At 33.7% G+C, this 13,077-nt stretch overlaps 1 protein-coding gene across 3 annotated transcripts in view; it reads right to left on the bottom strand.

The window, feature by feature from the left end:
• Positions 1 to 13,077, bottom strand: part of SLC6A6 (solute carrier family 6 member 6) — a 55,769-nt gene that overhangs the window by 21,886 nt on the left and 20,806 nt on the right. For all 3 annotated transcript variants that reach the window (XM_087708951.1, XM_087708950.1, XM_087708949.1), the window contains 4 exons: positions 6,822 to 7,061; positions 6,581 to 6,715; positions 4,915 to 5,149; positions 2,272 to 2,404 (listed from right to left, as the gene is read on the bottom strand). In XM_087708951.1, coding sequence (XP_087565077.1) covers positions 2,272 to 2,404; positions 4,915 to 5,149; positions 6,581 to 6,715; positions 6,822 to 7,050 — 732 coding nt within the window. In that variant the 5' untranslated portion in view covers positions 7,051 to 7,061. The remainder of the gene's footprint in view (positions 1 to 2,271; positions 2,405 to 4,914; positions 5,150 to 6,580; positions 6,716 to 6,821; positions 7,062 to 13,077) is intronic.

Here is a 13,077-nt window from a genome sequence, read left to right on the forward strand (position 1 = left end):
AGGACTAAAGGTTTAAATGGACCCATGACAAATAAAAATTCACTACTGACTCACTTACAATAGGACAGCTACCAAGAGTTACTATTGGAAGAGCTGAAGGACCAGGTTTTTTTTTTGGTTGGGGGGTCTGAAGTAATGGCACGTAATCAAAATCAGAACTGAGATATAACCATCAATTTAGATTTATAGGAAGCTTTCAATTCACTGAGAATGTCTTGACAAAAAGTCACAGGTAAATAACTATCCAAGAAGAATCTCATCAGTTGGCACCTTTGTGTCTTCCTGAGTATAGTGCAAAATATTAACTACAAACATGGCTTTGGAAATCTCCATTAACCATACAATTTCAAGTTAATTTCAAACTGGGCTTTTAAAACAAATTTCCTTTATTCTTTTAATAAGATCGTATGATACCATTTGTTAATTCCAGCTGTGCTATTCAGTTTAATATACTTTTCTGTTTCATGGAATTGGTTTAGCCAAATAAAAACTCTTGAGGTTTGTCTCCTTGCCTCTTAAAAGTAAACCTCAGGAGATTAACAAGCAGATACTAATGCTTGCTGCACCTAACAAGTCAGGCAAACAGTTTGATCTCTTAAATACATGTTTAACTTTATTATCATTTTCATTTTTTTGTTTCAAAATATTATAGGAATTTAATTTGTAAGCATGTAAACAGATCATCCCCATTTCTTTAAAAAAACTTTCATTTAATCTTATTTTTTAACATTAAAAGCCACCCAACCACTCACCTTATAGGGGAGATGGGGCAGCATAAAAATGTAATAAACAAATGAATAAATCTTATTTTTCCTCCCCACTTTTAACATATAGAGTATAGTTAAGTAAATCAGCACAGTCTATAGATACAGTGGTTAACGGTAGTCATAGTAACCAGTCAAGCTTCTTAGATGAAGCTTCTTAAAATGTCGTTTTTCTTTCTTAAGGAAAAAGCAGTGCAGTTGCCATTTGAAAAAGCACGGGACAACTATGACCCGGATGACTAAGAATCTCCACAGACTCAATGGTAATCACATTTCTTTCACCTTTTCTATATTTTTGGATGTCTGATGTTCTGAATACGAACCAATCAGGAATACAATTCTATACATATCTACCATGAAGTAAGATGAGCTGAGACTTGTACTCAAGAAAAAAAATACATTCATTATATTAGTAAATTCTATTGCCAAGCTAATCTACATAGGGATTACTGCTTAAAGGTAAGATAAACATTTTCTGCAGGTATCTTTATGAAATGGTATCCCTGCTTAAGTTAAAATAATATATTATAGCATTCTTGTGAAAGATCCTGATTATTACATATCATGTTCTTGGACAATTTAATTTTTGTACTTCATTCTTTTGCATATTTTTAGGATGAAAAGAGACCTGGCTATTAACTAATTACCAGTTGATAATGTTTTATTATCCTCTTAATAAAAGATTAGGTAAAGCTAAAGGTTCCCCCGCACATGTGTGCTAGTTGTTCCCAACACTAGGGGGCAGTGCTCATCTCTTTTTCTAAGCCAAAGAGCCAGTGCTGTCCAAAGATGTCTCTGTGGTCATGTGGCTGGCATGACTCAATACCAAAGGCGCATGGAGCACTCTTACCCTCTCACCAAAGGTAGTTCCTATTTTTCTATTTGCATTTTTTACGTGCTTTTGAACTGCTAAGTTGGCAGAAGCTGGGAAAGTAATGGGAGCTAACTCTGTTACGCGCCGCTAGGGATTCGAATAAGCTCAGTATCTTAGCCACTGAGCCACCACATCCCTTGGAATAAATGATTATAAAAGGCCTTTTAGAATAAAAGCAGAGTTACTTTTTTGTGAGATGGATGATTATATACATTTGATTAATAAATGTTAAAAGGAATGGGGGAAATGAAAAACTAGGCTTTTTGAAAGCACTTTGAAAACGTTATGAGCTCCTATAAGAAACTGCATTCTCAATCTGCAATAAACTAGACATGGTTGAAAGGTGGAAAGATTTAAAAGTTGGACCATGACCCTTGCTAAGGCAACAAGTTGGGAATTTTAGGTCCCAAATTTGCTTCAGGTTTAAAATTAGTTTCTGAACATCCTTATCCTGCTTGGCAGCTAAGTGTTTGGTTCAAAATACACTCCTCAATGCTATACTATAATTCCTCTCAAACTGATGATGTTTTGGAGTTACAAAACACCATGCCAAGCCTTTAATTAAGAAAAGCTAATCTTTAGGGGGAAAAGAAATTGTTATCGCCTGGCATAATAAATGCAGCAGAAACTTACTTTCCCGGTTGACTTCACACCTTTCCAAATGCAAAAGAAACAAATCACCCAGACAAGGAAAAGACAAAGAGCCAGGTCCCATTTGAGAACACCAGGTTCATCAATGCCTGAAGTCAACCCCAGAACATTCCGCCTGAGGATAAAAAGGAAACAGAAGACAACAGATATATCACCAAACAATTTCATTGGCTTTGCTCAAAAGCTGGCCTCTGATGGGCAAATATAGTGTGATGATGGCATTGATCTCTATTTCTTGCTATAAATGATATATTCATACCCAATTGCTTCTTAATATACATTTATACTTTTTAATATCACTCTTTTCTAGGATAGATGAACTTTATATACAGGCAGTCCTCAAGTTACAACTATAATTAAGCCTGAAGTAATCACCTTAAACTGTTTTTTGTGCAAAAAGAAGAAAAATACAAAGACATTTTTAAAAAATTACGCCTGCTTCAAGATCAAATTTTTCTTAGTTCTCTTTTGGTTTGCTTAGATGGATTTCTGAATGTGATAAACTCATAATATTTGAAAATCCATTGGGTTTTAATTATGAAACTCTTAAAACTTGAATTAACTATGTGAATGGTGCAAACTTTTGTTTACTGATATTCTTCTCACTCTTACCTTTTCAATACTATGCTTACAACCAGAAATGGTGGAGTGAACAACTAAGAAACTGAAGCACATAATTGCATGATATAATCCCAAGAGGACTTGACACAAATGAGGGCCCATTTGCTTATCCCTTATGACTTATGCTCAAATAAGCATGAAATTTGCAAACGCCATTAGTTGCATTAACTATAATTATTATGCCACTGATGCATAATCAATGGCTTTATGATTATTTACATCACTTAGCATGTAAAGGTGAGTTTTTCAATGAATCCAACCCACCTTAATTCTACTACACAAACATCTAAATATCCAGGATTAATAAAATGAAATGGTTGTCTCCTGAATGTACAAACTTCAAGTGAGTTAATAGCAAATAATAGAGGACATCTAGAGGACCATTAGATGGCAGCAAAAAAGTGGAATTGTTTTTATGATCTTATTTATTTATTTATTTATTTATTTATTTATTTATTTATTTATATCCTGCTGTTATTATTTTTATAAATAAATCAAGGTGATAAACATATCTAATATTCCTTCCTCCTTCTATTTCCTCCACCACAACAGTTCTGTGGGATGGGTTGTGTTGAAAGAGGGTGACTGGCCGAAAGTCACCCAGTCAACTTTAATGTCTAAGGTGGGACTAGAACCCCCCGTCTCCTGATTTCTAGCCTGGTGTCTTAAACACTAGACAATCACAGTGTCCATGGGAGGAATGGACAACAAAAAGGAAAGTTAATGGATGGAATTGTATGATGCAAGCCCCACCCTTATGTTGTGTCAACACACATGCATGTTATTTATTTATTTATTTATTAAATTTATATGTCACCCTTCTCACCAATTAAATAACTCTGGGTAGCTCCTGGGACTGGACTTCCATCACAAAGCTCTGCCTGCCAACTTTTTAGTTTTAACTTTCTCCTGGAAACACTGCTGCAACTAATGATCATCCTGATTTAAAATAAGCAAAGGCTTAGCACAACAAAAGGTCACAATTAGCTTTCTACTCATAAAACCCAAAGTTGATAACTAAAAACTTTGAAAATTCTGAAAATAAATCTCAATTTGGGACATGTAAATGAGATGGCAAGTCCAGTCAAATGTTTGAGAAACATTTTCCAGGTTCCTTACTATGCTCCAAATATGGTGCTTTGGAAAGCAGCAACCCTCTCTAGAATTGAATCTGGCCTTTGGATCAGTATTTTTACTTTTTGGCTGAAATTATTACATATGCCAGCTGGATTCACTCCCTTTAATTATAGAAGATAGTTTTGATTCCTCATGGACAAAAGTCCTTTCCAGGAGATTATGCTCCAATGTCTTTTCTTAGACTGTTCTTTTCCATTGGGATTAGAGTAAGGGGGAGTTCAATTTTGAAGGAAAATATTCTAGATGTAGGTGGTTCAATTGATTATCCAACTAGTCACAGCTTGCATGATCCAACTAGTTCACAAAATTGGCCACTTAACTGGAAAATTGATGCCCCATCTCTCTAAATTCCTCAGGCACTCTGACTTACTTTGCTTACATAATCTGTAATAAAGTCTACTCTATTCTATTTCTCATTCTGTTCTATTCTAATACAGGAGTGAGGCTTAGAAAGGAACCCTAACTATGCAGACTTCATCCTTATTTTACTGAACCTGTTCACACATTCATGTGTGATATAAAAAATGGAAAAATATTAATCTTTAAGCCTTTTAAACATTATGGGCATGTATAGATCCAAAAAGAAAAGGAATTGTTTTAGATTCTTCCAGGCTTCAGGAGAAAAACACTCTCCTGGATATTAAATGTATTAACCTCAAATTGTCATGGAATGACATCTTCCAACCTGGCTTACTACTATGCTACCCACCACTGCTTCACCTATGATTTAAGCAATCTCTAGATAGTTATACCTTGTGAATCCATACAAGATTAGGCAATGCCGCATGCTTCCTAATATATTTGTGTCTCTTGCAATTTATAAACCCTGTCTCTTTGCTGTACACAATAACAAGGAAACTTGCTTACTCCCAAAATTCTGTGACAGGAGATGAGAAGTTAGTGACATTGAGTGACAGCCACAGTGTTTTGTTCTTCCTGAGGGTGTCTTCCACACAGTATTCTGTATTCCATTCTTGATTACAATGAGCCCATGGCAGAGTGTGCGAAAATGACTGGAATAGATAGTACATTCCCCAAGCCAGGATGACGATGTAGTATACATTCAAAAGAGACACAATCACTACGGAAGCATAACCTATTCCTGTTTTTTAAAGAAAGAAAAAAAATGTATGAGATCACCAAATAAACATTTGCTAGTTTAGAAGCTTCTATAACACACCTGAACGATTAAGGCAATAGTCTTCAATTTTTACATTTAAGAAAGTGGAATAGAGTCTACGTTAGGATAGACAGTTTCCAAAAGAGACAGCATTCTTAAACCTTGAATAGGTTAGTGCTCTTGAAACTGTATATTCCTTCATGGATTTAATATGAGAAGCCCCATTGCCAGCAGCACAAACAGCAATATTCTTGAGGAAAAGCTTTGCATTGTGTCAGATACAAAAAGACCTGAAGATAATTCCAACAAGCAGAATGCTGAAATACATCTAGTCCTTTCTTGAATATTTTTGCAAAATTCTCATGGCTTCTAAGAGATAAAGTTTAACTCTGTTATCAGTGCCTGACAACCACTCTGTTTGCTTTTCAAACACAGGTTCATTGGTAGATAAGGCCATGTGAGCTGTTACTCAAAATGTCATACAAGCAGCTAATGATGCACCACCGGGAATTTTGATTCAAATAAGCACTGTGGGAGACCAAAAGAGAGAAAAAATCTGGTCTAAGCTACAGTCACTTTACTAAATACCAAAATGCCCTGGAACAATTTAATGATTTGTGAGTACATGAGCTCAGCAATAATTTATGGTGTCATTGGCCATGGTAACTGTTCAAATTCTTTTATCTTCCGGGGCAAAAGCCTAAATTTAGACATCTGAGGAGAGAGAGATACAGGGGGAGGGAGGGAAAGAAGGAAGGAGAGAGAGAAAAAGAAAAAGAAGGAAGAAGAAACAAAGAAAGAAAAAAGGAAGGAAGGAAGGAAGGAAGGAAGGAAGGACAGGGGGACAGAATTAAAAGGCAATGTTTTAGATTTCTATTTAAGGCCATTTAGTTGTCAATTAAACAGGAACAAAACAGAATACAAATAAATAATTACATATGTTAATACCTTTGTAACAATGTTAATGAAAATACTTAAAATATACAGAAAGGTCATACAATATAGGGAAAAGTTTTGTTGTGGGGGGGAAAAACCCCTATCTGTTAAATTGCATTATTATCTGGCTATAGAGAAGATTTCAATTCCTTTCAGAATAATGGCTTTAGATTTTTATTTAAAGTGCTTTATTTTTATTTAAAGTGTCAAGCAGGCTTTTGCCTTGAACCAATTGTTCTACCACCACTATTCTATTTTTCTCTGAAATGCATGAGACAGCCTTTCACATGGATGGAAGGAAATGAATGGGAAAAAGAGTTTCAGATAAATCTCCTCTGCTATTAAAAACCAAGGCTTCTCCCTTTTGCATAGCATCCCATCCACTCACACACATTTCCTTTCTGTGTTAACCTACCACTCTAGCAACTTCCTAACATACTACAAATTAAGGAAGAAGTAGATAAATAACCAACCAACCAGAGAAAATAGGGCAGATCTTTTCCCAGCATGTAATTCCTCCTTCAGAGGTATATTGTCCTAGGGCCACTTCCAGGAAGAATACAGGAAGACCTCCCCCAAACAGAAAAATGAAATAAGGTATGAGAAATGCACCTGTAGAAGGGGAAAAACAGAAGGATGATTAGGACAATTTTATGAATTGGTAAAATAACCATTCAGACCTTTAAGTAATTATGAGGATAACAATAAGGATACTCACCTCCGCCATTTTTATAGCAGAGATACGGAAATCGCCAAACATTGCCTAATCCAATAAACCCTCCAGCTACGGACAACAGAAAATCAATCTTGCTGGCCCATTTTTCCCGTTGGGGTGGCTTTCCCTCCGCCTCATCCTCAGGCCGTGTCCCAGGACTCTTGCCAGGGGAAGGTTTAAGGATATCCTTGTGAAAATCTTTCAAACACTGCAGCTTCTCCTTTGTTGCCATGGTTTTGTTTTCTAGAAAGATCAAAATTACAGTGTAAGATATATAAACTGATTTACTTAACAGACCTTGCTCAACAGGTCCATCTCCTTATGCAACATGTTGGCAAGCACCTATGCAAAGTCAGTAACTAAGCCAAGTTTCACAAAAAAATCAATACGTGCGCAAGAGAGATGCAACTAATGATTAGTAATATATGAATCTGCAAAGTTGAAAGCATGGAACAAGAATGTTTCCTTACTTTAACAGGTACAAGAAAACGTTTCATAATATGAGGTTAGCATGCCAGGTTCCTGAACATTCTGGCTAGGCAGTCGTTACATCCACTGTGCTAAAGGAAGTGTTAACTATTATGATGGCACTTTATTTGCAGAGACTGAAATCAGTAGTAAGTCTCATCTTTCTTTTTGTGTGGAGGATCATGGAAGCTATTTGTGAAAGCTACTCTTTCAACATCCAACAACCCCTTGAGCAGTTTTATGGTAATATTAGTATTAATAGGTAATAAAAGCCTAATTCATCAGGTAAAGTTGCTTTCTATAAAAAAACCTCCCACGATTACATCATTTCTTTCTTTTCACTGTCCCAGTACTTGTTCCTTGCCTAATTTTCTTTAAAAAAAACCCATACTTTAAAGATTTCCAACAGAATGGCCTTTAATAAGCATTTGTCAAATATAATGGATAATCCTAGTAATATGAATATAAAATAGCAATTCCCCTATATCTCCTGTTTATCCAGGGCCTGTTTATCTAGCCCCATATAAATAAAACTTTCTCATTCCATCACTTTCTTAGCATTTCATTTAAATTGTTTTTAAAAGTTTGGAGTTCCTCTGATGCACAATAAAACTGCATTCATTCCTATAACGATAGTTCTTAATTAAAGCGCTTCAATGAGAAGACTTGATACCAAATCTAAAATACACTGAACTTTCAGAAATAATCCTAGTTTATAAACACTGCTTTCAATTTAATATATTTATAATTTATAATATAGTATCATTGATTTAAAAAAACAAGATTTCATCAAGATAAGACTTTCTATACTAATGAACTGCATATGAAATATTATCTGTGGGACGTATGCTATTTGCTTTGAACCGCAGAAGAATATGCAAAAATATTTTTGACAGCATAAAATTAGCTCCTTCCTGTAGATATACTTTTGCACATTTGAAAGCACAAGAGTTAATCCATTCTCACCATTTGTGTGAAACTGGTTTTCTTTTAGCAGAAAAATATTCTGCAAATATTCTGCAAGTAGTCTTTGACTTACACTTACAATTGGGACTGGAACTACACATGATAGAAAGCTGGAGGGTGAAAGGTTTTAAAGTCTGTTTAAAACAGAACATTTCATTTTAATTAAGTAATATAATTTAATAAAATAATTCATTATTATAAAAACTAAAAACCATTAAAATAGAACATTTAAACCTAATCCTAATAATAAAAGAAATTGCCTTGCTCAAAGCCAGTGCTTAAAGTAGTAATACTTTAAGCCTTTTTATCTTTCCACAGTGTTTCATTAGTAAAAATACCTTTCATTTTTATCTGACTTATGGAAACTAGGAAGATTATTTAATTTATTGTATATGTGACTGGAAAAGCATAGTCTGCATTGTTGTACGGGATGTCTGCATTTAATTGTATGCTTTCTGAGTGGTAAACAGATATGGCTGGCATGGTTGAGATCTGAAACTGACCACATATGCATCAATGTACAATGTAAATGAAAACTTTTCCATGAATTACAAATCAACGGGGTTAAGTTGGTAAGTAAACAAATCTGTTAAATGTATTTCTGAATGTTTAACTGATACATTAAAAATATTATTAATAACCAACTGGAAATTTCTTAAACTCAAGATTTCTTTCATGATGATATCATATAAATAATATTTTGTTTTTTCTGAATGTATCTGGATGGAAAATATATAATAAAATAATGGAAAATGTCTGATAAGAGTGAAATAAATAAGTCAATTTGTTTCAAATATTTGATTCAATATAGTCATTATGATGGTATAAAAGAGAATGCTAAGCAGGTATACTAAAGAACATTGTAATTGTGTTCATACACCATGCTTAACCAGCTCTATCAAAATCCTAGGGGCTGTATTTGCTTCACATGTTAAGCTTGACTAATTTTAAATTTTTATTGGTTTTTCTTTTCTTTTTGGTGGCTTAGTATGTTGCACAAATTCCCATTTAATTAGCTTAGAATTCAACATATTGCATAATCCTCAGAATGAGTAATCCACAAAATATGTTGGATTAAGAGGGTCAAAAGGTAATATTCATTACAGGAATAGCAGTGGCAGTGAAGAATAATTATTATTTATTTTCTTTGTTATCCTTCAGAAAGATCACCAGGCCAAATCTTCATCTCCATTTAGCCATCAAAAGCATGGAAAGCTAATGTTTCTGATCAGGAAAGAGAGGAAATTTGAAAAAAAGAATAGGGGATATTTGGTATAAATTCTTGGACATATTATTAGCAAACCTCTTTTTATAAGTCCAACCATTTATTTTCTATTCCTGGCTATTTCATAAATCTCCACACCAGAACCAACTGTGATGCAAATCACTGAGTAAGCACTCTTTCTAACCATGAGTTCTCAATGATTTATCCCATGGGTGTCAAACTCACAACATCATGTTGCCATCATGTAACGTTTTTCCCATTTGCGGAGCTGGGGTGGGTGTGGCCTGCGCATGATGCATCTGGCCTGCAGGCTGCCAATTTGACACCCCTGATTTACAGGAACTTGGGAAATATTTTTTTTTTACATTTCAGTTTCATTATCCATGCAAAGAAAGATAGAAAGAAATTCTATCTTACCGGGGCAGAATCAGTCCTTCCTCTGCCTATTGCATAGCCCACTATTTATGCAGACTCTTTTCTGCATAAGTGGACTCTGAAGTGAACATTTAATAGGAATCATGCTTAAAAGCTTGTTAATGAGAGCCATGCCAAAATTTTGCCTGTCTACTTCTTGTGAATGAGAGCCAGCTGGAAGAAGAAGAGATTTGTGATTTATAAACACAAAACAATATAGCTATTGTAAATTAACCAGGTTGGATTAGGTAGGATTGAGATTGTCTGAATTGTTTCTGATTCCTGAATAATACAGAACAGTTAACCAAACATTGCTTATTTTATAAAGGAATATATTATTTCAAATATGAAATGGAAGTACTGCTTTAAAACTGAACAGTTAATTTGAGATAATATGTGATTTCTTCATTTAACTAAAGTGATTCGAGTTTTAAAAGACTTCCAATTTTTAAATGCCTCGTTTTTTTAAAAAAAAGAAAATCGATTTCCTAATTTAGGATCCTGATAATCCCTAAATAGTTTATAATGAATAGTATTATAATTTTAGGTTATTTTCATATTGGCCTATTAAATATCTATTCTTTATTGCTCTTTTATTTTAAATTTTATTCTATGACCAAACATGGTCACTATCTATTGAAGGAAATGCCAAGGAAGATAAAAAGGGTACTTACAAGATTGAAAAGAATTCTCAAAAAAAACAAAAACCCCACCAGTGTTTAACAAAGAGCATTGTGCTGAGCATTCACATGATTTGCATTTGATTTCCTGCAATTTTATTTTACTGAGTAAAGCTATAATTACTTTTTATAGATAAGAATCAAAAATCTGATATAGAGTTGGAAGGCATTTTGCAAATATGAACTACAGCTATTTTATCAGTTAATAAGGAGCAACTCACATTCTTGAATAATAAAATAATTGAATAGTTCCACTTCTGAAAGACATGCCAATTTCTAGGAGACATATGTTTGCCTTTCCTTCAAAAACAAGAGCTTGGCTCAAATATTTAAGATAATTGAACAATGAGCCAAAGCTGCTATTTATAGCAAGAAACAATATGAATGCAGCCATAGGAAAGTTCCTTCCAATTTTTTAAAAAATTGTCTAGATCATACATGAATGTTATGTATTGATGATGAACCAAATCAGTTCCATCAAATTCACACCATCATTAACCAAGTTGTTCAATTATATTACATTGATGAAACTATTGCATTTTACTATTGGCTTGCCAGGCACAACTTTATTAATAAGGCATTGTCTTTATTGCCAAACATTTTTGTAATAGCTCACCATTTATATTTATAAACCATTCCTTAATATCCTCCCATAAACTATCAATTATGATGTGAACAAGAAGTGCTGCTCAATTTTATTTTCCTGATATTACCTCAACTGATTCCAAGCTATTTTCAGTAAATTAAAAGAAGTAAATAAGACTAAGTGACCAGTCCAGGAGACTGGCTTTTCTTTGGCAACAATCCTAACTAAACTGTTCTCTGTACATACATATGGAAGTTCAAACAACAAGGGGAAGTTCTCAAAAATGGCAAAATAAACATCTAAAGAACATGGTAACTTCATATTCTGAACAGCAGATTTTAAAAGATGCCCAAAACACTTTTTTCTAAGTAGTTTAGAAAATCCTAGAATCCATGCATAGAAAATCTAGATCTTCCTCTTTGTATAATATTTCAAATTCCTTCCAAACAATTTCAGTTTAATGAATATTTTTCAATTCCATAAGAAATACTACTATATATTTGAATTATAGTAGTTTCTATTTTCAAAACATTAGAAATAGTATTGTTAATGAGAATATAGTTTAACAATACATGAAGAGATTCCTGCATACTTGTCTCTATCTTATCCTACCCTTTTCCCTTCTGACATGATCTCTAGGAGAATGATTTTTTTTTAACTTCTAATACAGTTTATCACGATGCCATAAACTGTGGTTATTTTAAAATATAACTTACAAAAGAAGACAATGTCTTAGATAACTTTTGGATAAAATTCCAAACTGCACCTAAAATTTGTTTATGACATGAGAATTATTCCTATAAATTTAACACCAACAAAGCCACTTGTGAAAGGAGGATTAGAAGCTGCACCACTACTAGAAGGTTCATTCATATATGATTGTCTGAATAGAGCCAGTATATTCCAATAAAAGAGAATATCTGTAGCTCAGAGTTGTAGAGCCTTTGGTGCTGACATAGTTTCCTTGCAGATATTTCTTTACCTTACTAAGTAATATCATCAGTGCTACTCAGCTAGTATTTCCTAAAACAGCTTTCCACAGGTGAAGCTGTATGTATATAGCCACTGTTAAATCTACAAGAATTACTGTAAGAATGATGGCTGTTAAATACAACTGTCAGTTCTTAAATGACCACAAACCATTTTCAGTCTTCAATTAACAACCCCTAGAGTGAGCTTACTAAAAACTTAATAACAATTATTCACACTTACTCACTAATTTAAAATTACATCATTATTCCTAATACAAAATGGTGAAGTGTTAACTCTGTGCTGCAGCACAAATTCTCAGACAGCAATCTAAAAACAAACTCTCAAATTATCTTTTTTACAAATGTTAAGTTTGAGAGATTAAAATATTTTTTAACAAAAAAAAAACCCCTCCTATGCCTTTAGAAAAAAGATAGTAATGAGCACAACTTCCTAACTTGTCTATTGTGTCCAGGTCAATTCCGGATCTAATGTTCTCTCTTCAATTATCTAGAAATAAAATATAATTTGTGTCGCATAGATGGGTAAAGAAAGAAAAACACTCAAAGCACTTTTAACATTCATGCAATAAGTCTAATAAGAACAAATACAATTAGCTATTCTTTGTATTCATTAAAATGATAAAGAATTAAAATAAGGGAATGAATTAGAAGATAATCCACTGCAAACAGGATTGTTATGTTGCTGATCACAGTAAGAAATATAATTAATAGTGAGCTCATATGCTTCTATAGAAAAGATTCTGGGCTCTGCCCTGGCATTTCCAAGTACTGCTTTTTTTTTTTTTAACAGCAAGACAAGTTACCAGAAGGATGGGAACATAGAGTAAAAAAAGAGACCATAATGTTTCTACAGAGAACATGCTACAAATTATATAAGCCTGCTGTTATAAAAGCTGACATGGGACTACTTGTCCTTTTCCAAACAAAA

Source organism: Thamnophis sirtalis, unplaced genomic scaffold, assembly GCF_051295495.1.
Source record: "Thamnophis sirtalis isolate CommonGarterSnake01/CBP01778 unplaced genomic scaffold, rThaSir2_p1.2 scaffold_3, whole genome shotgun sequence".
Lineage (NCBI taxonomy): Eukaryota > Metazoa > Chordata > Lepidosauria > Squamata > Natricidae > Thamnophis > Thamnophis sirtalis.